The following is a 22,118-nucleotide window of genomic DNA, read 5'->3' as shown; positions in this document are numbered from 1 at the left end:
TATTGGTGTTATTTTTAAAATACTTTATATTACTTAATTACCACTTTGATTACCCTATAATATATAGTTTAATATGTCCTATAAAACACAGGATAATCCTATATATCCTATAACATCTGGATAATCAAAGTCAGTAAGCTAGTCTTCAGGAACCAAGATTTTCAGCATAAGTGAATGAAATTCAAGTATAAAACCAAAGAAGTCAAATAAAAACCCTGTACTGTTACACGTGAATTAGAAATACCGACATAAACTTGTGATTTTTTTTTTAATAAAAATGTGTACTTTCTGGCTTTGTCCATGGTAAAGACTTAGAAGTAACAACCCACCCTACCAGAAATGAATGCACCCAGCAATCAGATGGTTTTAAAATACTACTTCCACTAGGGGGAGAAAAGGGTCAACTAAGCTTGAGGACTGACTCATGAACCAGGGATCCTTTCAGTCAGAAATTTAGAAAGCAACTGGAGGGAAAGCTGATTCCAGGTGAAGAAACACAGAAGAGAGGTCTGGGACACCTTGATGTTGCCAGAAGCAGAACTACCAAAGACTAACAGCGCGAGGACACGGACGCTGGTCCAGACAGGTGCCCGTGGGGCCCAAGACAGAGCTGAACCTAAACAGGGTGATAAATGTGTACTGATTACAACTGAAAAGCAAAGAATAGAAAACCCCATTGGACTCCCTGGAAGTAACTTGGGCACCAATATCTTACTCTGAAAATTAAAAGGAAAAATTAAATATATATCCTGCTTTTCTTATCTGATCTATATGTCAAGGTTACTAAATAACCCTAGTCGATGAAGAAAAGTTTGTTTCCACAGAAATCTTTCACCTAATCAAATATGTAAGTAATAAAAGAAGTAAAAAATTTCCATTTTGCAATTTCTACTGCAATGCAGGCTAAGATCATCAATGGATAAAAATCACTGGATAAAGGTTGACAGAGACCTCTTCACCTGGAGGGATCAGAATCCAGCACCTTGGCAAAGACCAGAGAGCCAAGCACTGTGTGCCTCCTGATATAAGGCAATATGAAGTTCACAGAACCATTTAAGTATGCTTGCCAAAAAAGCTGAACCTGAATCTAGGGAAGCATTTAGCACTAACCTCCATTTAACAAAATGGAGATAGAGGAACAAATGACATGAGAAGTTTTCTGACTCTTGGCCAGTGAATAAATCTTTCCACTACACCACTCCTCACTTCTCTGATGCTCAGGAAACCTGCAATTTTAAGACCAATTTTCAAAACTTATCTGTCTCTCTCTGCCAAAGCATTCACAGATACCCTTCATCTAAAATCTGTCTGCCACTTCAAGTTGCTGAATCTCGAAATACCAAGTATAAATAGTCATGTTCTTGATCTGTGCCCGAAAGACCACATGCAAAAGTAATTCAAAAATATTCTGGGTAAGAATACAATTTTTAAAAATCTTGTGGATAAATCCTTTGGTAGAGTGAATGGCCTAAGTTCTATTTCTGCTATTCAGTTGTGTTTGCTTTCTGAGCAGCCTGCCCTTGCCAAGTGTTAAAAGAAGGAAAAGTCCAGGCAGACTCTAGCTGACCGACTGACAACACTGATGGGAAAAGGTCAAGGGCATAGTCACCTCAATGACTGAGTACCAGTGAGCAGGTCTTCTTCCTCAAGGCCAATGATACTTGAGGTACCAGATGGTTTCATTTTTCAACTGTGGTCCAAAGAGAGGGTTGAGTTGGGCCAGAATTGCAATCAGCCAACTAAAAAATAACGGGGAAGGAAGCACAACAAAAAGTGGTGAAGTCATGCTGGAATAGGACCATTATAAGTTAGGACGAGGAGAGTGCTTTGGTAGAATTTAAATCTATTCTGTTCAGACCATATTTTCAATACATTTAAAGTTCATAAAACACATCATGTTTAATGGGAGAATACCTTATTAAAAAAAAAAAAGGCTTCACAGACCAAATCCTGTCTTCATTTTGATACATTATTGACACACCAATGAAGCTTCATCATAGCATGCCTCTGATCTTTTCACTCATATTCTTAATTCCCTTTCCAAGTATTCAAGATCTCCTGAATTCATATGACACTGTCATTCAAGAGTGTTTTTGCCTAATCTCAGTTTGTCAAAATCATAACTTCTGGGTTCAGGAAAAATCAGTTTACTTTATCCATTCTCCAAATGCTAAGACCCACAACCAATATGACACACCCATACTTTAAAAATCTTTTATCTATTTATTTACTGACTGCCCTGGATCTTCGCTGCTGTGAGTGGAGATTGCTCTCCAGTTGTGGCGCACAGGCCTCTCATCGCAGTGGCTTCTCGACTTGTGCTCGCAGGCACAAGGGCTTCAGTGGTTGCAGCTCACGGGCTTAGCGGCCCCGTGGCATGTGGGATCTGCCCAAACCAGGGATCGAACCTGTGTCCCCTGCATTGGCAGGCAATTCTTAACCACTGGACTGTCAGGGAAGTACAACACACCCATTTTTACTGGTACAGCCAGGGTTAAACCTCAGCCCACCATCTCCCAATTCCAATGTGCCACTTGAGCACCCCTTTTCTCATTATCATCACCACTAAAATGTGTTACATATCTGTGGGGCCCCAGTGGAGCTGAACCAAATGGGCTTCTAACTGCCCTTGCTTACTTCAAATCTGAAGTAATAAGGTATTCCCCTGTATCAGACTCGATTACGGAGGACGTATGATGGTGTTACGTCCTTACTTCAGGGTTAGAAGTGAAAAACAACACATAGCCCCAAACCGACTTTAAAGTTTTCTTCTACCATTCACAAAGTTCTGAATAAGTGCTCTTCTATCTGATACAGGAACCCACATACCCAGTGAAATGTGAAAATCACTGAACTCAGACCAAAGCAAAGAACAAAAAGAAAGAGTAAATCATACATCTGATAAGGGGCTAATACTGAAAATATATAAAGAACTCATACGACTCAACAGAAAGAGAGCAGGCTAACGTCTGGCCATTCAAACCATTCCATGGTTTACTTCATTAAATAAGTATTTAAGGTGGCCTCAGCACACACAAGAAGAAAATGAAATGGCACCGCCCTCGCAAAGCTTACAGAATACAGCATCAGGAAGGAAATATGGTGAGGCGAAGGAGTAGAGAATGATGGAGGCAGTACTCCTGTGATGGGGTGCGCAGGAAGGCCTTTCCAGGAAGGTACTGCTACAGGGGAGCCCAGAATGAAGCAGAACACACAGTGCCTTTAATTCCTTTTCAAAATACATGAGTTTTTATTTAAATTAGAAATAAATTGCTCTCATTTACGGGGAGGGTGTCTGGTACCCAAGCCCAGACTCTTATCTGCTACAGATCCTAGAGGATGGATTTCAGCATCCTAATCTGACATCATTGTCCTGTCTGCATGGGATCCTAGGAATTGCTTTCTAAGGAAAGTAGATAACCTGCTACAGTAGTCTCTTTCTGCTATTTTAGGACTTTAAATTCCCCTAGAAGAGAGGAAGTAGCCAAACGCAACCAGGCCACAGTCTGGTTAGATCTCTTTTCTTCCATTTGCTGTAATTTTTAGAACTCTCCCAATCAAAGGATCAATAAGCTGATGCTGATCCCTGACCATCAGACTGCTGAAGAGTCTACACACACCAGCTCTAGCAGCTTTACCTACAGAAAGAAAGAAGGTACCAGCCCTCCCAACCCCACCCCAACAGAAAGCGGTTCTGTGACAGGAAATGTGACACCTGAGGACACTGGGCCAAGAGAGCTACCTCAAGCTGACTCACTTTATAAACAAAAAGTTAATTCAGAGGAGATTCTCTCACCTGTCCCTAGAACTCCAGTATTTGACACAAACAAAACATGCGGCCTTGTATCTGAGGTTTACCATCTCTCTGAGAAAAAGAGAGAGGAGGGCACAAAGGCAGACACACTGGAGAGCTGTGGCCACAGAGAGCACGAACGACGCGGAGCTGACAGTCATGGAAAATTCCACACAGACCCAGGGCTTTCCCGATCCCAGCAGGCAATGGAAGCAGACAGTACAAACAGTGTCCGTCCTTTCAGACTGAAATACTGGCCAATGCTTAGAAATGCTAAATAAAAACATGTTAGAGCCTCGCCTCTGTCTCTTCTCTTTACCAAAAATGTATAATACTTAATAAAAACAACCATCTCCCAGCACTTTGTACGATGAAGGACAGCAATGCCTCTTGATTCTGACTGAATGTTATAAACAGCCAGATAGCTTTAAAGAAAAAAATCATGTTCTACTTCACAAATGACCTTTAATTTTCCCACAACATGGTTAAGGAAACTGAGAAGAGAGAGATGAGACATTCGCCTGTGGTTGATACTAATTAAGTGGCAGCAGCTCCTGAACTCATCATCAGGTCGGGATGAATGTTCCTACTACAAAAGTTACCTTCTGAAATACTTTACCTGACAGCAGTTCAGAAGGCATCAGTTTAGCTAAATCTAAACTGTCTGGGAGTTAAGGAAACAAAGAATCCATCTGCTATCTATTGGTGAGGTCCACCACTGAGCCTTTGGTACCTGAGGTGAAAAAGAAATATCCAGAAGCAAGAATGAAGTCCCCTCTGCTTGCTCAGATCAGTATTCAGAAACTTTTTTGAATTTAATTTTACAGACTATTTTTAATGTTTCAAGTCAAGCAAAACAGCTTACTTAAAACAATCACCACCACAACAAACCAAAGTTCAAGAAAATTCCTTGGGAAACAGCCCAGGTCAGTTCATTTGAAATTTCGTGGTGGAATTTTTCTCCCTTGTAACCAGCTGAGTTCTGTGCCTGCCCTTCTGGTTACTGCCTGACTTCAGATTTTTCTTTCAAGCTGATAAACACAGTGGAGAACTCGAAGGATTTAAAAAAAAAAAAAACAACAAAAAAAACCCCACTCTGAATTGATGGAAGTGGGTGGAGAAAGAGCTCATATTCCAATGAATCTATTACTTCATGTGTCCAAGAAAAGAGAACTAAATGTACTCTTCATATTTGCCCAAACTGTACCACATGTCTCCACAACCTGAAGTCCAGCCTAATAACTAACCTTCTGAGCTTATTCAAACTACCGGGGAAGCGACAGCAGTAACATCTTTCAGACAACAGTGGCGCTGGAATGGACCAGAGGTCAAGTTCACCTCCCTCATTTTAACAATAAAGAAACTATGTCCTAGGGAGCTTAATACTCCCGTGGCGAACAGGGAAAGAGCTGGAAAGGGAACTCAGGACTTGAGTCCCATGATACTGGGTTGCCTCCATGGGGCATTACAGACGAAACACATCGGGCAGCTTAGAGTTCCTCTTTTATCCCACAATTCTTTATCAATGCCACGCTCCAATGTCGGCCCGAAGGGTGCCAAAAGGAATCTCGGTCGAGGGGCCCCGCCCCCACCCCCACCCCGGGGTTCAGGAGCTTATGAGAGACAAACCAAGAGTGGTGGGAGCCTGCTTTTGGAAGAGAGAGGAATAGGGTATTCATCTACAAACATTCCTGGCCACTGATCATGAGCTCAACTCTTGGTCATTAGAATTCTTCAAGCACAAAATACCTCCTCCCCACAGAAAAGGCTATACCGAGCTCGCTCAAAATCCTGCTTTGTTCTTCTGTTCCACATTCAGATAAGAGAACAGGGAACAGAGGCATGGCTATTTCCCGGTGACGCTCAGGTCAAGCAGACAGCGGCTCGGCTTCCCTGTCGGAAAAGGGGAGCCGGGCTAGGGCTTCCCTTCCGCGTTCCCTGCAGCAAGGGCCCCTTAAGAGGCAGCAGAGACGTGACTTGCCCTGTCTCTACTGAGATGACTTCTGTCAAACACCCTCATTCCAGTCCAGTGACGCAAATTCTTTCAAGGGCAGTGATGTTATTAGATACTATTAGAAAGCATGGAATTCAGTATTAGATAGGGTTAGATTCAATTTTAACTACATCAAAAATTAGTGGATGGTCAGGGAACTAGATGCCACACGCCTGCAACTAAGAGTTCGCGGGCCACAAATAAAGATCCTGTATGTTGCAACTAAGACCTGGTGTGGCCAAATAAATAAATATTAATAAAAATAAGTGGAGTGACTCTAGGTACCTGACCTTCAACCCCGAGCCTCAGTTTTCCTCTGTGTAAAACGAAGATAATAATCCCTGCCCTAAGATGTTAAGAACCAAAGGAATAATAAACTAAAGTGCTCTTGTAGTAGCTGACAAATAGATGTTCAATAAATACTAGTCATTTCTTCTCTTTCTCTGTGAGACAGCTAAAACTGTATTCAAGCCACAGAATGAAATACAACCTATTTTACTCTACTGAGGAGTTTCTCAGGCAGCACTGAGTCATGCTCATCTCCACCTCCTCTCCCACCCCCCACCCAGCCTGCATGAGGCAGAAGTCTAAGACAGTGCCCCCAAATTCCCATCCCCTTGCATATACACCTGTATAAACAGGGGGTGGCGGATATGATGGGAGAACACCGCCATGATTAGATTATGCTGTAAGATACAGCTGCCTTGACAGGGAGAGACAAATACTGGGCATCACTTACAGGTGGAATTTAAAAAATAAAACGAACTAGCGAATATAAAACAGAAACAGACTCACAGATACAGAGAACAGAACAGTGGTTACCAATGGGGAGAGGGGAGGGGAGGGGCATTACAAAGGTAGGGAATTAAGACATACAAACCATTATGTACAAAATTAGCTACAGGGATGTACTCTCAACACAGGGAATACGGCCAACATTTGATAATAACTATAAATGAAACGTAACCTTTAAACATTATGAATCACCATGCTGTACACCTGAAACATAATATTATACATCCACTATACCTCAAAAAAAAATATATATATAGCTCGCTTTAAGAAAGGGCAATTTCCATCAACAGATAAATGGATAAAGAAGATGTGGTATACACACACACAAATATTATTCGGCCATAAAAAAGAATGAAATGATGCCATGTGCAGCAACGTGGAGGGACCTGGAAGTTATCATACTAAGTCAGTCAGACTTACTTAGTATGATACACAGGAATCTAAAAGTTTATACGCAGGAACTGATTTGCAAAACAGAAATAAACTCATAAACAGAAAACAAACGTATGGTTACCAAAGGGGAAAGGAGGAGAGGGATAAATTAAGAGCTTAACAGATACACACTATTATATGTAAAATAGATAATCAGCAAGGAACTACTATTAATACATAGCACAGGAAACTATAGTCAACATCTTGTAGTAACTTACAATGCAAAATAATCTGAAAAAGAATATATGTACGTGCAGGTATAACTGAGTCACTTTGCCATACACCTAAAACACTAGTAATCAACTGTATGTGTGCTCAGCTGTGTCTGACTCTTTGTGACCTCATGAACTATAGTCTGCCAGGGGATCTTCCAGGCAAGAATACTTGACTGGGTTGCCATTTCCTGCTCCAGGGGATCTTCCTGACCCAGAGATCGAACCTGCATCTCCTGCACTGGCAGGGGGATTCTTCACCGTTGAGCCACCTGGGAAGCCCGTATTTCGATTAAAAAAAGAGAAAAGGAAGAGAAATTACTGAGTGGGCTTGACCTAATCAGGTGAGCTCCTAAAAGAGACAGGAGTCTTCCTGACCAAGGACATATGGAGTGCATATACCATTTATTAATTTATTGCAAGTCATCTTGTAATGCACCCTGTAATAAGAGCTCTGTAGTAAACAAATGAGTTCCTTTTTCTCCTTTAAAGTGAGCATGATGTCAAGCTTCCTCAGCAGACGGCGCTGGAGGGGCACGGCAGGCAAGGGCCAGAAGCTGGGGGAGTGGGTGTGAGGCCACCTGGTGGAACCTGCAAGGCTCTAGCCCAGGGCACGGTCATTCTTCGAGGTAGAGGCGAGGCCTGGAAATAACCTTTCTGCAGCCCTCTCAACATGGAAACCAGAGCCCCTGCTTGGACTACATGCTTCAAGGTCCTTCTGCTCATAGGGTCGCAAGGATTCCCAACACACACCCAGGTCACTGATCTCCCATGCCCACTCTCCTGCCTGTGCTCCGGAGTGTGGCCAAGTGTTTGCCCAGCAACTCCAGGCCAACTCCAGCCTGGCCAAACCAATGAATTTCTCCGCTCTCTGGTGGGCTGAACTATGCCTTCTCCAACAAGGTCTGGACCCTCTCCCAGTTGTCTGTGCCCGTCCTTGTCTCCCCTGAGCCCTCAGGTGCCAGGCAGAGTTCCCTTCTCTCTTATGGCTGCTCTTCTGCCACTGTGCACAGTTACAGTAAACTTCCTGTGTTTAATCTACTGTATGGTTTCTACCTCCTACTGAACCCAGGCTGCTAGAGGATGAGAAGGACCGGGCAGAAAGGAAGATTCTCTCTTGATAGCTTTGACAATGGAAGGGCAAGGAATGTGGATGGCATCCATGAGCTGAGGGCAGCCCCAAACTGAAACCCAGCCAAGGAAACAGAACGCTATTCTTCCACAGTCATGGGAGTCTAGAAGAGGACCCCAAGATCCAGAGAAGCTACAAACTTAGTTTCCATTAGTCTGAAGCCAACTATCTCTGCTACGGCCCTTTCACTACTACAGGGCAAAATAGGAATATGCCCTATTTTTGACAGCTCTGAATTTGAATTATCTTTCCTTTTTACTTCCATACTTTCTATACTAGGCCTTTCAGTTCAAATTCTCTTATCTGCCAAATTATAAATAAAAAGATTATACGGTCAGAATAAGATAAACAGATTTTCTCATAAAGTACATAATAATAATATGCTGGGCCAGATACCTAGATTTCCTTTCCACTATCAACAAGTCAAGACATCCTAATACTTCACACACATCCACGAGAGAAATGTAAGCAAGTCTCAGACCAAAAAAACTAAGCGAAGGCAAGTACTCCTCAGAGGGAAATAAAGTGACTACAGGTTGCTTTCCATACTCTGAGAGCATATACTAACCCAGATTAACTTGTGCTTCTGTTTTCAGACCTCACAGGACATGAAAAATGGTAGACAAAGCTCAGGGCCCATTCAAGGTAGAGGGTCTAACAAAAGTTTCATGCATACCCCCTAAAAAGCTAAGACCCCAAAGCGTTCTCTCTGTCTGAAGGCAAGGATAAATAAATCAAAGAACACCCCTGAGTGGAACGCTAGGAAAATACACTGTCTCAGAGACCAATACCAAGCAGGAGGGAGAAAAACACTGCCCAGAGAATTAGTCTTCATGAAAGTCTGCCAGCTCAAATTCATACTTTGCTGTTTTTTTGTTTGTTTAGTCACTAAGTTGTGTCCAACTCTTTTGTGAACCCCTGGACTGTAGCTCACTAGGCTCCTCTGTCTACGGGATTCTCCAGATAAGAATACTGGAGCAGTTTGCCATTTCCTTCTCCAGGGGAATCTTCCTGACCCAGGAATCAAACCTGCATCTCCTGCACTGGCAGGGGGATTCTTTACTGCTGAGCCACCAGAGAAGCCCATGGTTTTAAAGAAGAATATACTGAGAATTTTTTTAATTTAATGACACTCTGCTGATGGCCTTAGGCACCTGGTAGAAGCAATGTAAATCCTTTCTGGAGGAGCCCACCTTCATACCAGGCCTCAAAGAAGTCATACAAATAAAACTAGAGAAAACAGGAGATTCCCTGGTGGTCTGGTGGTTAGACTCCGTGCTTTTTTCACTGCCCAGGGCCCAGGTTCAACCTCTGGTAAGGGAACTAAGATCCTGCAAGCCACAAGGCGCAGCCAAAAAGCAAACAAACATCTATAGGGAAAATGAACACATGACAGTCAAATATAACTAAACGCATATGGAAACAAGGCACCATGAGTGAGAGACAGCAAAAGCAGATATAAACCTGCGAGGACTTCAGATAATGGAATTATCAGATACAGACTATAAATAAACTGCCTACTATTTTTTAAGAAATAAGATACACTTAAAGTATATGCAGGGAAAAGAAAGGAAGAGGCGAAAGAAAGGGGAAGACAGGAAAGGAAAACAAAACTATAATAACAGCAAAAAGAACTTCTACAGAAATGAAAAACTGTAATACTTGAACAGGAAAAAAAGTCAATAGGTAATGTTCTGGTTTTGGTAATAAGTAGCTTATATCAGCGGAGAAGGCAATGGCACCCCACTCCAGTGCTCTTGCCTAGAAAATCCCATGGATGGAGGAGCCTGGTGGCTACAGTCCATGGGGTCACTAAGAGTCGGAAACGACTGAGCAACTTCACTTTCACTTTTCATTCGCATGCACTGGAGAAGGAAATGGCAACCCACTCCAGTGTTCTTGCCTGGAGAATCCCAGGGACGGGGGAGCCTGGTGGGCTGCCGTCTATGGGGTCACACAGAGTCGGACACGACTGAAGCGACTTAGCAGCAGCAGCTGGTATCAGACTCATTCTATAGACAGTAATTATAAACTCTGAACAAAATACAAAAAAATAACTAATTGATGGTACTAGAGAGTGTCCAAAGCAGGTAGAATCTGAAGAGATTCAATCCTTGAAAGAAACAAGGAACTTTTATACAGCATTTCCCCAGAGGACACTGTCCAGTCTATGTGACGCTCAAGCAAAACACTGCAGTCTTCTTGACTTGAGGTATCAAAAGGTAAGTTCAGAGCTGCCAGAGCAGTTGGAAATTAAGAGGGGAAACCTCAAAAAAGATGTCACAAGGGTCCCAAAACATGTTTAAATTCCCCTTAACTCCTTGGCTCATCCCGGAAGCAAGCATGCAAATGCCAAGTGCTGGTGGAAAACACCCCGAGGGCCGAAAAGACAGAGCAGAAACTGCTGCTGCTGTGTGTGACAGAGAAAGAGAACTTGGAGTCTGAAGTTAGAGGGGCTTGAAACACCTCAAACTTTCCACTGAAACCCCAGAAGGGCCACATCTTAATGGAGAACTCACTCTAAGGGCAAAACTGAAATAGATCTACCCCAACAAAGGGTAAAACCAACCTTCCACAGGTTTAAGGTGATCAATTAATAATTTAAGTAGAATCCAGAATTCTACAATATCTTGTTGTTGCTCAGTCGTTAAGTCATGTCTGACTCTCTGCAACCAGGCTCCCCTGTCCTTCACAATCTCCCAGAGTTTGCTCAGATTCATGTCCGTGATGCTATCTAACCATCTCATCCTCGGCTGCCCCATTCTCCTTTTGCCCTCAATCTTTCCCAGCATTGGGTCTTTCCCAGTGATCTGTATCTAGCTTTAGTAAATATCTAGCTAGATTCAATATCTAGCATTTAGTAAAAAATACACAGGCAAAAGAAGCCAAGAAATATAATCAACAGTCAAGGACAAAGGAATCGACAGAAGCTGAGTCCAAAATTATATAGAAGCTGCAGTTAAAAGGTAATGCTTCTCTGACTTCCCTGGCAGTCCAGTGGTTAAGACTCTGTGCTTCCACAGCAGGGGGCACAGGTTCGATCCCTAGTCAGGAAACTTCCCCATGCCAAATGCATATGAGGTGCACCCCTCCAAAAGGTAATGTCTCTTAAGCAGAAAGTGAAAGTGAAAGTCGTTCAGTCATGTCCAACTCTTTGGGACCCCATGGACTATACAGTTCATGGAATTCTCCAGGCCAGAATATTGGAGTGGGTAGCCTTTCCCTTCTCCAGGGGGATCTTCCTGGCCCAGGGATCAAACCCAGGTCTCCCAATTGCAGGTGGATTCTTTACCAGCTGAGCCACCCGGGATTTACCCACCCAAGATTATTGGAGTGGGTAGCCTATCTCTTCTCCAACAGATCTTCCTGACTCAGGAATCGAACCAGGGTCTCCTGCATTGCAGATGAGGGAAGCCCAAATCTGGCCTACAAATGGCTGCGTGCTAGAGGGCAAGGAGCTAGAGTTCTATGTGAGGGAAATCAAGGCACAGAAAGGCAAATAAATCCTCCTCCTTCCTATGCTAGCTCATGTAATAAAGGCGTTTATTGTTCTAGAATAAACACAAAACAAAACAGCATTATAAATATGTTTAAAGACTTAGAAGACAAATTGGCTATAAAGAATGAACAGATTGAGAATCTCAGCAACTAAATTAAAACATCAATAAAGAACCAAATAAAAATTCTAGAACAAAAAAGTGTACTATATGAACTGAAGAATATTTGGATGGGTTTACCATAGGTTGGAGACGATAGGAGAAATAGTGAACCTGATGAAAAATCAACAGAACTTATCCAATCTGGAGAAACAGGAAAAAACACTGAAAAGAAAACCAAAGTCTACCATATGTGGAATTGTAGTCTCGGAAGGAGAATGAATAGAGCAAAAAAAAAAAGAATATAGACTGAAATTTTCTCAAATTTGGTGGAAAACAGTTAAGATCCAATAGCTCAGCAAACTCAACCAGAATAAATTCAAACAAAACCACACCTATGCACATCATAGCAGAATTTATACTGAAAAGCAAAAATAAAGAGAAAATCTTGATAACATTCAGAGCACAAAGAATGCATAAGGAACAATTATTCAAATTACAGCTGAGTTCTCAGCAGAAACAATGGAGGACAGATGGTAATGGAAGAGCACCTTTAAAACTGGCAGAAAGGAAAAACCCTTCAAAAACGAGAATGGGGGCTTCCCTGGACGCCCAGTGGTTAAAGATCCACCTTCCAAAGCAAGGGACATGGGCTTGATCCCTGGTCCAGCAACTAAGATCCCACATCCAGTAACTAGAGAGCCTGCCCAGAGAGCCTCCATGCCACAACTGCTAACCCTGAGCGCCACAGCAAGAGAAGCCCCCACAAAGCCCACAGCTAGAGACAGTCTACTTGCAGTGAAGATCCAGCACAGAAAAATTTTTAAAAATAAAAATAAATACATAAAATAAAGGGGAGGGGGAGAAAAATACAAAAGAATAGCTAAATGCCCTGGAGGAATTAAAACAGAATACTCAAAATATTCCCTTAACTTAAAGGAATGCATAAAAGGACAGAGGAGCACAAATGAGTTGAGCCAAACAGAAAACAATGAACAGTGAACCCAAACCTAGCTATAATCGATACATTACTTACATTAATTGTGTAAGGAATATCCCTTTGCCAAAAGGCAAAGACAGTCAAAATAGAAGAAATAGTAAACCCAAGCAGTATACCGTCTTCAAAAGGGCACGTTCTAAATATAAAGACACAGATATAATGAACACAGGAAAAGCGGTACAATTACTGATACAAATAAGACGGAGTAAAAATTGAGTTAACGAGTATTACCAAGGATAAAGATGTCTGATAATGTTAGAAATGTTAATTCATCAGAAGACATATGACAATCATATATATGCATCCTTCTAATAACAGAGCTGTAAAACATATGAAACAAACAAGGATCTTTCTTTTAAAGAGAAATAGAAAAACCCATGATTATAGCGCCCTAGAGCCTGTGCTCCGCAACAAGAGAAGCCTCCGCAGTGAGAAGCCCTCTAGCCTCAAAGAAGAGCAGCCCCGCCCGCTGCAACCAGAGCCCTAGGACAGTCATGAAGACCCAGCACCGTCAAAAATAAATACACAAATACAGTTATTTAAAAAAATAATTTTTAAAAATCACTGATAATAATACATTTTTCTTATTCTTCATTGCAAATTTTCACACACAGCATCATCGTATTCAAAAATTCAGCAAACCGTACTACAACATAATCAGGTCAAACATTACTCAACGTAGCAGAATTAAGGTCTTCTGGTCTCCTGGTCAACATTTCTTTTTCTCTGTCACTCTGCAGGTAAGATTTACAATTAGTCAAGCGCTTGCACCTTCACAATATAATACTAAATTTCTAATTTACTCTGAAGATGTGAGTTCTGTGACTTAGGGTAAGCTACAACATAACTCAAATTAACAACTAATCTAAGACCAAGAGAAGGTATAGAGTAGTAACTAAAAGGCCTGTCTGCTTAAGAAACAAAAGTGATCTTGCGCCTCAGAGAGGGAACCATATTTAGAGCATTCAGGCTTTCCTCTGCTGAACTAGTAACACAAGCTGGCTGTTCTGGCAGAGATCCTGATTTATTCAGAACTCAAACAAGGTACACCCCATGGAATCTAACCTTGGACTAGAACAAACTGGAAAGAGGGACGAATGCCACAAACAGAAGGCAATTCAAAAGCCTATGACTATTTCAAAACATAGCTTTGTTTAGGAAATCTAGTTTCTTTGGGCATGTCTTACTATAAACGAGGTATGTTCAAGAAACTATATGTATAGTGCCAAACAGTAAAGGTCCCTTTGAATTTCAAATTAAATGTATTACAGAATCACACCCCTGTGTAGAATAAGGTGTGTAAACTATTTGGAATTTGAATTCCGTCTGCAGGTTTCAGGCAGATATTTTGTAAATAGGATAAATGATCAAATTTCAAAGAAACAAGAAAAACACAGTTGCATACAGGCTTCCCTGGTGGCTCACTGGTGAAGAACCGCCTGCTCACGCAGGAGAGACAGAGTCACTCCCTGCTCTGGGAAGGTTTCACACGCCGCAGAGCGACTAAGCCCGTGGGCCACAGCTACCACGCCAGTGCTCCAGAGCCCCGGAGCCCCAAGTACTGAGCCTGCCGCCACGGCTACCGAAGCCCCTGCACCTACAGCCTGTGCTCCCCAATCAGACAAACCATCGAAACGAGAAGCCCACTGACTGCAGCCTGAGAGGAGACTGCTCACCACAACTGGAGAAAAGCCCTCACAGCAACAAGACCGAGCACAGCCAAAAATAAATAAAATTTAAAAAGAAAAAAAGAGAACCTTAAAAAGAAATTGCATGAAGTCTATACCACCCAGCTCATTTCCCCATAAAATGGCCTCTGGAAGCATTCAATGTTGCGACACTGTGTACTAACTACCTTTATTAACACACTGATGACAGTACTGACCCACTGGCAACAAAGCCGCCGCCAGCACACTGGGACAAAGGAAAACCTAGACAGCAAGAGGCAAGGCTCAACCAGTTCTCAACTAAGTCACCAAGACTCAAAGTAACATAATTTCCAACCAAGTCCAGTTATTGTATTTTATACTTGAAAATGAAGACATGAGGCATGAGACTAATTGGAAAGGTCTCCTGCCTGTTTTAAAGAGAATATCCAGGAAATTAACCAGATTTCAAAGATCGTGGAGGACCAGAAAGTCACAGAACACTTTTGCCTCATTTTTGTTTAATCTCAAGTCATTCCTCTGTACAATAATTTTCTCTCTCTTTTAAGATCCTACCACCAACCTTACTGCTCATGCAGCAGAGATCAAAGGAATGAAAAAAAAGCTTTTTCAATCACAGGACCACTCCTTGGCTCCTGGATTGATAAAGAGCTCCCTTGCTGGAATTTCTAGAGGGCATTTGATTAGGTAGGACAGGCTGGTACTCAATCACCCCTACTTAGATGAGGAATTGTTGATGCAAGTACTTCTCATTTACTCTTTAGAGCTAAACACAGCTAGAATAAGAACGTCCTCTATTCACTACCTGTCAGACTTCCATTCTGGGGAAGTGTGAAATGTTTCACACTTCAGGTCTTTCGGGGAAGACCCAAAAAAGCCTCTTCACCTTTCTAAAAAGAAAAGACTAAAACAAGGCAACCGCACAAAGTCTCATTATCTAAGCCTGCGTGTCAAGGCAGTTAAACATCACCCTCAGCCACACTTCCATCATGCTATATGATTCAGCTTTAAACACCGCAAGCTGCACTTAAGCAAGTAATCTAATGGCCAGACAGCCAAAATTCATGGTAATTTAACTCTTTGACAGGGGCAGATTTTGATGTATGCCAATAACTAGCATTGGCTCCTACCCACAAACCTCTTTGAAAAACCTCAATGCAAAAGCCCCAGGATATAAGAAATTCAGATTCAGAGCCACAGAGAACCACAGCTTTTCGTCATAGGATCAGAAGAGCTGCTCCCACCATATGTGAGCACTAAACAGCAGCCGGCCATCACCAACACGTTTCCATACAAGGAAGTCTCAGGAAACCAGCAAGCTCTCTTTCATGAAAAAGAACTGCTGGTTTTAAACCAATCAATCCCTAAAAGGATAAATTTTATGGTATGTGAAATATATCTCAGTTTTAAAAAAGAGGGACATCCTTGGCAGTTCAGTGGTTAAGACTCCAAGCTCCCAACACAGGGAGCATGGGTTCAATCCCTGGTTGGGGAACTAAGATCCCACAGGCTACTCAGTGTGGCCGAAAGAATAAATAAATAAATACACAAATAAAATTTAAAAAAACAACAACAGAATACTTCAAATGCTGTTTTGCCATTTCTAACAGTATTTCAAAAATATATGTTGAGAAATGACTTCATATATCCTAAAGCTTTCACTCAACAGTTGATACCATCTATTCAAATCAGAAGCCAATTATTATCATACTTTGATACAGTGCATAGTTAATTACTTTAAAAGATTACCCTTTCTCTGGATTACAATTCCAGTTTAATGTCTATTCATGAGATAAACAAAAGTCATAGTAAAGAATGGCTTTACTGGCTTCATAACACGATATTTAAGTGAAAAGAATAGGCTCAGATACTTCACGGAAGTAAAATCTAAAGCCGTATGAAGACAATTTCCAGCTAATTACATGATTGAAATAAGTGCCAAATAAATTACACCTGTATTGCCAGAACTGGGCATCCGCACAATTCTTAGGTAACATACTGAACATAGGAAAATATCTTCTTTCCAATCTTAAGTTACTATTTCTGGATGTTACACCAAGAACAAACCCCAATTAAACAAAAGTATAAAGTTTCATGATAACCATGAAATTTAACTTGGTTAAGTTTCTTGATAACCTTAACTTAACCAAACTTAACTTGATAACAATGAAACTTAACTTGATAACCACTTACTTAACTTTTAATCACACATATGATAAATACCAGAAATAACAGATTATTATTTTAGAAATAAACTACTTACAAGAGATAGCAGCAAACTGAACAGGTCACCAACATAGTGATGATAACTCTGGGGGAAAAAAAACAGTGCAATCATTAGATAACTCTGCAAAAGTTGTAGGGGTTTAAGCTCCCTTCCCAAGTGATCAAGCTGGCAAGGACTGCACTCTAGGAAAATGGCTCTGATCTGCTAAAACACCAGTAGACATCAGTGTGCCCTGCGCGCAATCGGCAGAATTCTACGTAAGTCATTAACATTTGTATATAAGGGAATGTGAAAAGAAGCGAAAATCAAAGGAGAAAAGGAAAGATATAAGCATTTGAATGAGAGTTCCAAAGAATAGCAAGAAGAGATAAGAAAGCCTTCCTCAGCAATCAATGCAAAGAAATAGAGGAAAACAACAGAATGGGAAAGACTAGAGATCTCTTCAAGAAAATTAGAGATACCAAGGGAACATTTCATGCAAAGATGGGCTCGATAAACGACAGAAGTGGTATGGACCTAACAGAAGCAGAAGATATTAAGAAGAGGTGGCAAGAATACACAGAAGAACTACACAAAAAAGATCTTCACGACCAAGATACTCACAATGGTGTGATCACTCACCTAGAGCCAGACATCCTGGAATGTGAAGTTAAGTGGGCCTTAGAAAGCATCACTACAAACAAAGCTAGAGGAGGTGATGGAATTCCAGTTGAGCTATTTCAAATCCTGAAAGATGATGCTGTGAAAGTGCTGCACTCAATATGCCAGCAAATTTGGAAAACTCAGCAGTGGCCATAGGACTGGAAAAGGTCAGTTTTCATTCCAATCCCAAGGAAAGGCAATGCGAAAGAATGCTCAAACTACAGCACAATTGCACTCATCTCACACGCTAGTAAAGTAATGCTCAAAATTCTCCAAGCCAGGCTTCAGCAATAGTGAACTTCCAGATGTTCAAGCTGGTTTTAGAAAAGGCAGAAGAACCAGAGGTCAAATTGCCAACATCCGCTGGATCATGGAAAAAGCAAGAGAGTTCCAGAAAAACATCTATTTCTGCTTTACTGACTGTGCCAAAGCCTTTGACTGTGTGGATCACAATAAACTGTGGGAAATTCTGAAAGAGATGGGAGTACCAGACCACCTGACTGGCCTCTTGAAAAACCTATATGCAGGTCAGGAAGCAATGGTTAGAACTGGACACGGAACAACAGACTGGCTCCAAATAGGAAAAGGAGTATGTCAAGGCTGTATATTGCCACCCTGCTTATTTAACTTATATGCAGAGTACATCATGAGAAACGCTGGGCTGGAAGAAGCGCAAGCTGGAATCAAGATTGCCGGGAGAAATATCAATAACCCCAGATACGCAGATGACACCACCCTTATGGCACAAAGTGAAGAGGAACTAAAAAGCCTCTTGATGAAAGCGAAAGTGGAGAGTGAAAAAGTTGGCTCAAAGCTCAACATTCAGAAAACGAAGATCATGGCATCCGGTCCCATCACTTCATGGGAAAAAGATGGGGAAACAGTGGAAACAGTGTCAGACTTTATTTTTCTGGGCTCCAAAATCGCTGCAGATGGTGACTGCAGCCATGAAATTAAAAGATGCTTACTCCTTGGAAGGAAAGTTATGACCAACCTAGATAGCATATTCAAAAGCAGAGACATTACTTTGCCAACAAAGGTCCGTCTAGTCAAGGCTATGGTTTTTCCTCTGGTCATGTATGGATGTGAGAGTTGGACTGTGAAGAAGGCTGAGTGCCAAAGAACTGATGCTTTTGAACTGTGGTGTTGGAGAAGACTCTTGAGAGTCCCTTGGACTGCAAGGAGATCCAACCAGTCCATTCTAAAGGAGATCAGTCCTGGGGGTTCTTTGGAAGGAGTGATGCTAAAGCTGAAACTCCAGTACTTTGGCCACCTCATGCGAAGAGTTGACTCATTGGAAAAGACTCTGATGCTGGGAGGCATTGGGGGCAGGAGGAGAAGGGGACGACAGAGGATGAGATGGCTGGATGGCATCACCGACTCGATGGACGTGAATCTGAGTGAACTCCGGGAGTTGGTGATGGACAGGGAGGCCTGGTGTGCTGTGATTCATGGGGTGGCAAGAGTCGGACACGACTGAGCGACTGAACTGAGCTGAACTGAATGGTACTGATGCCACAGTTTACAGGTCTATTCCAAACCCATCTAAAACTGAACACACAAGGCTGCAGCAATAATTAGCTTTGATCCCCAAGTAACCGCCCTACCTGATAGTATTCTCTGCAATGAAATGATACTATGCTTTTTAGCCTTGATCTCTCCCCATGTCCATTTCTTTCCGAAAAACAGTTAAACCTGGATCTTTGAGCAGCTGAACTCTGACATTTTAAAAAACCCAACTTGTGATATTCTTTTCACTTTCTCTTTCTAAAGGCTCCCCTTTGAAATCTCCTACTCCCGAAAAGTTCCACCACTTCCATCCCTCAGATTTGTCATCTCCTTGCTCATACCGCCCCTGCACCTGCAGTCACCAACCGACAAGGATTAGTTCTTTGTTTTTTGGCTGTTCTCGGTCTTAATTGCGGTATGTGGAATCTAGTTCCCTGACCAGGGATTGAACCTGGGTAGCCTGCATTGGGAACATGGAGTGTTAGCCACTGGAACACCAAGGAAGTCCTTAACACCTTTAAGGCACGCCCATCATCTGTAAGAACGATTTCCAATTATGGCATCTCCACACCCCACACAATACACAAGACTATCTCCTAGAAGGAAGGGAGCAAATATCACAACTCCTACATGTGATGAGTTTAACTTATCCTTTAGAAATTCTGTGCATGTGTGTGTGTGTGCATGCGTGTGTGTGTGTATACATACATATAGACACACACATATATATTTTCCCCCCTGTGTGTGTGTGTATACATACATATAGACACACACATATATATTTTTCTCCCGTGTGTGTGTGTGTATACATACATATAGACACACACATATATATTTTCCCCCTGTGTGTGTGTGTATACATACATATAGACACACACATATATATTTTTCTCCCGTGTGTGTGTGTGTATACATACATATAGACACACACATATATATTTTTCTCCCGTGTGTGTGTGTGTATACATACATATAGACACACACATATATATTTTCCCCCCCTGTGTGTGTGTGTATACATACATATAGACACACACATATATATTTTTCTCCCGTGTGTGTGTATACATACATATAGACACACACATATATATTTTTCTCCCGTGTGTGTGTGTGTATACATACATATAGACACACACATATATATTTCCCCCCCCGTGTGTGTGTGTATACATACATATAGACACACACATATATATTTTCCCCCTGTGTGTGTGTGTATACATACATATAGACACACACATATATATTTTTCCCCCCTGTGGTTAATACATTGGCTTGTCCATTCACTCATTCAACAGACTCAGTGTCCTGCATGTACCAGGCTCTGGAGAGAGAGGAGAAAACAAAAGGGATGAAGTTTAGCAAAGAAAAGGCTCCTGGTGAGAGGGTATCAGGTTCAAAGAGGACAGAGGCCTGGGTGGCTGAGCACAGCAAGGAGAGCCTGGCAGGAAGTGAGGTCAGAGGTATCTTACAGCCTCTGAAAGGAAAAGGGAAGCTATTTTGGAGGGATTTGAGGAGAGGACTGACAAAATGGGGCTTCCCTGGTGGCTCAGATGGTACAGAATCTGCCTGCAATGCAGGAGACCCGGGTTTGATCCCTGGATTGGAAAGATCCCCTGGAGAAGGGAATGGCAACCCACTGCAGTATTTTTGCCTAGAGAATTCCATGGACAAAGGAGCCTGGTGGGCTACAGTCCATGGGGTCGCAAAGAGTAAGATCCAACCAAACAACTAACAACACTGACAAAATCTGATCCAAACTGTAATAGGATCTCTCTGCAGGGTGAAAACAGACTTGGGAAGAGGAAGCAAGGTGAAAAGCAGAAAATCCAGTTAGAGGAGAGTTGCACTGTGGACCAGCCTGGTAGCAGTATGGGTCGTGAGAACTGGTCAGACTCTGGATGTATCCTGAAGGCACATTCTTCAGCAAAATATGTACCTCACACATGAAGCTTATAATATAATACATAGATAAATAGGCTTTAAGGGTTGCACTACCAAATTTTGATAGTTTCATAATAAAAATGTTTGGAGATCTATAAAATCAAGTCCAGCTTCTCACCTGTCATCAGTTCGCTCCATTCCTCCTCCTCACCCCTCTACTTTCAAACAGCATTTCGCTCCTGAACGTGGGCGCCCTAGTGTCCCCAAATGCATGTTTGTTTATCCTCCATCCCGAGCTCTTGTTCATCTCCTTCCATTCCCCTGCCCCAATCCAGAACCCCTCCCTCCATCTTCCTCTTCCCCAAAAGGCCATCTCAGAGAATGGGAACAGCTGAGGCCCCTTTGCACTATTCATTTGACACTGGAGAGCAAAGGTCCCTCGTGGGAATTCCCTGCTGGTCCAGTGATTAGGACTCCGAGTGCCCAATGTGCTGGGGAACTAAGATCTCGCAAGCTCAGAGGTGTGACATGGCCAAAAAGCACGAAAATATCAGTTCCTGGTGTGCTTTTTTTCTGAGTTATGGTCTGCTAAAGTGTTTAGGGGTAAAGTGTCACAATGACTGCAATGTGTGCTCAAATGGTTCAGCAAAATTATGTATGTATGTATGCACACCTGGATTCAGAGACAAAGCAAATACAAAGCAGATATGAATGCTAACATTATTGAATCTAGGTGGTGTTACGTAACACTTACACTACTCTCTCTTTCTGTATGTTTAACAATGTTATGTCTGAAAAAACTGGAGCTGTGAACCCTTGGCACACTAATCCCCGCGCTCTGTCACCACCCCCTCCCCCTCCTCCACAAGTTTTTAGAGAATCTCTGGATTCCAAGAGGAGAGTGGGAAATCATAAAGAATAGGATCGGTCAGGAACCAGCATTCCAGGTACAGACTTCATTGTATTCCGCCCTTTTTCCGGTGCAGAAAAGATGACAGTAAGGGGCTTGCTTTAGGTTACACACAGATTCAGAAGACCTTTTTCCCTTTTGCCCCCATTTTCCCCCAGTTTCACGAGGTCCTGAAATCCTAATCACCCAAGTTCTGCATTTTGACATGCAGGGATCTCAGAGAAGAAAATTTAACAGCAAAAACTCCTTTCTCTCCTTCTTACACATCACCTTATCTCCTTAATGAAGATGTTTTCAATTCTCAAATCAGAAATGCTCTCCTG

General features: G+C 42.1%; 1 protein-coding gene across 1 annotated transcript in view; it reads right to left on the bottom strand.

The window, feature by feature from the left end:
- ATP6V0E1 (ATPase H+ transporting V0 subunit e1) overlaps positions 1-22,118 on the bottom strand; it is a 30,367-nt gene that overhangs the window by 6,201 nt on the left and 2,048 nt on the right. Inside the window, exons 2-3 of the mRNA XM_005899774.3 lie at positions 16,884-16,931; positions 1,610-1,739 (exon numbers count right to left, since the gene is read on the bottom strand). Coding sequence (XP_005899836.1) covers positions 1,646-1,739; positions 16,884-16,931 — 142 coding nt within the window. The 3' untranslated portion in view covers positions 1,610-1,645. The remainder of the gene's footprint in view (positions 1-1,609; positions 1,740-16,883; positions 16,932-22,118) is intronic.

The sequence above is a fragment of the Bos mutus genome, chromosome 20 (assembly GCF_027580195.1).
Source record: "Bos mutus isolate GX-2022 chromosome 20, NWIPB_WYAK_1.1, whole genome shotgun sequence".
NCBI classification, from domain to species: Eukaryota; Metazoa; Chordata; class Mammalia; order Artiodactyla; family Bovidae; genus Bos; species Bos mutus.
Note: the sequence above shows the minus strand (reverse complement) of the source record. Positions and strands in the feature narration are given on the sequence as shown.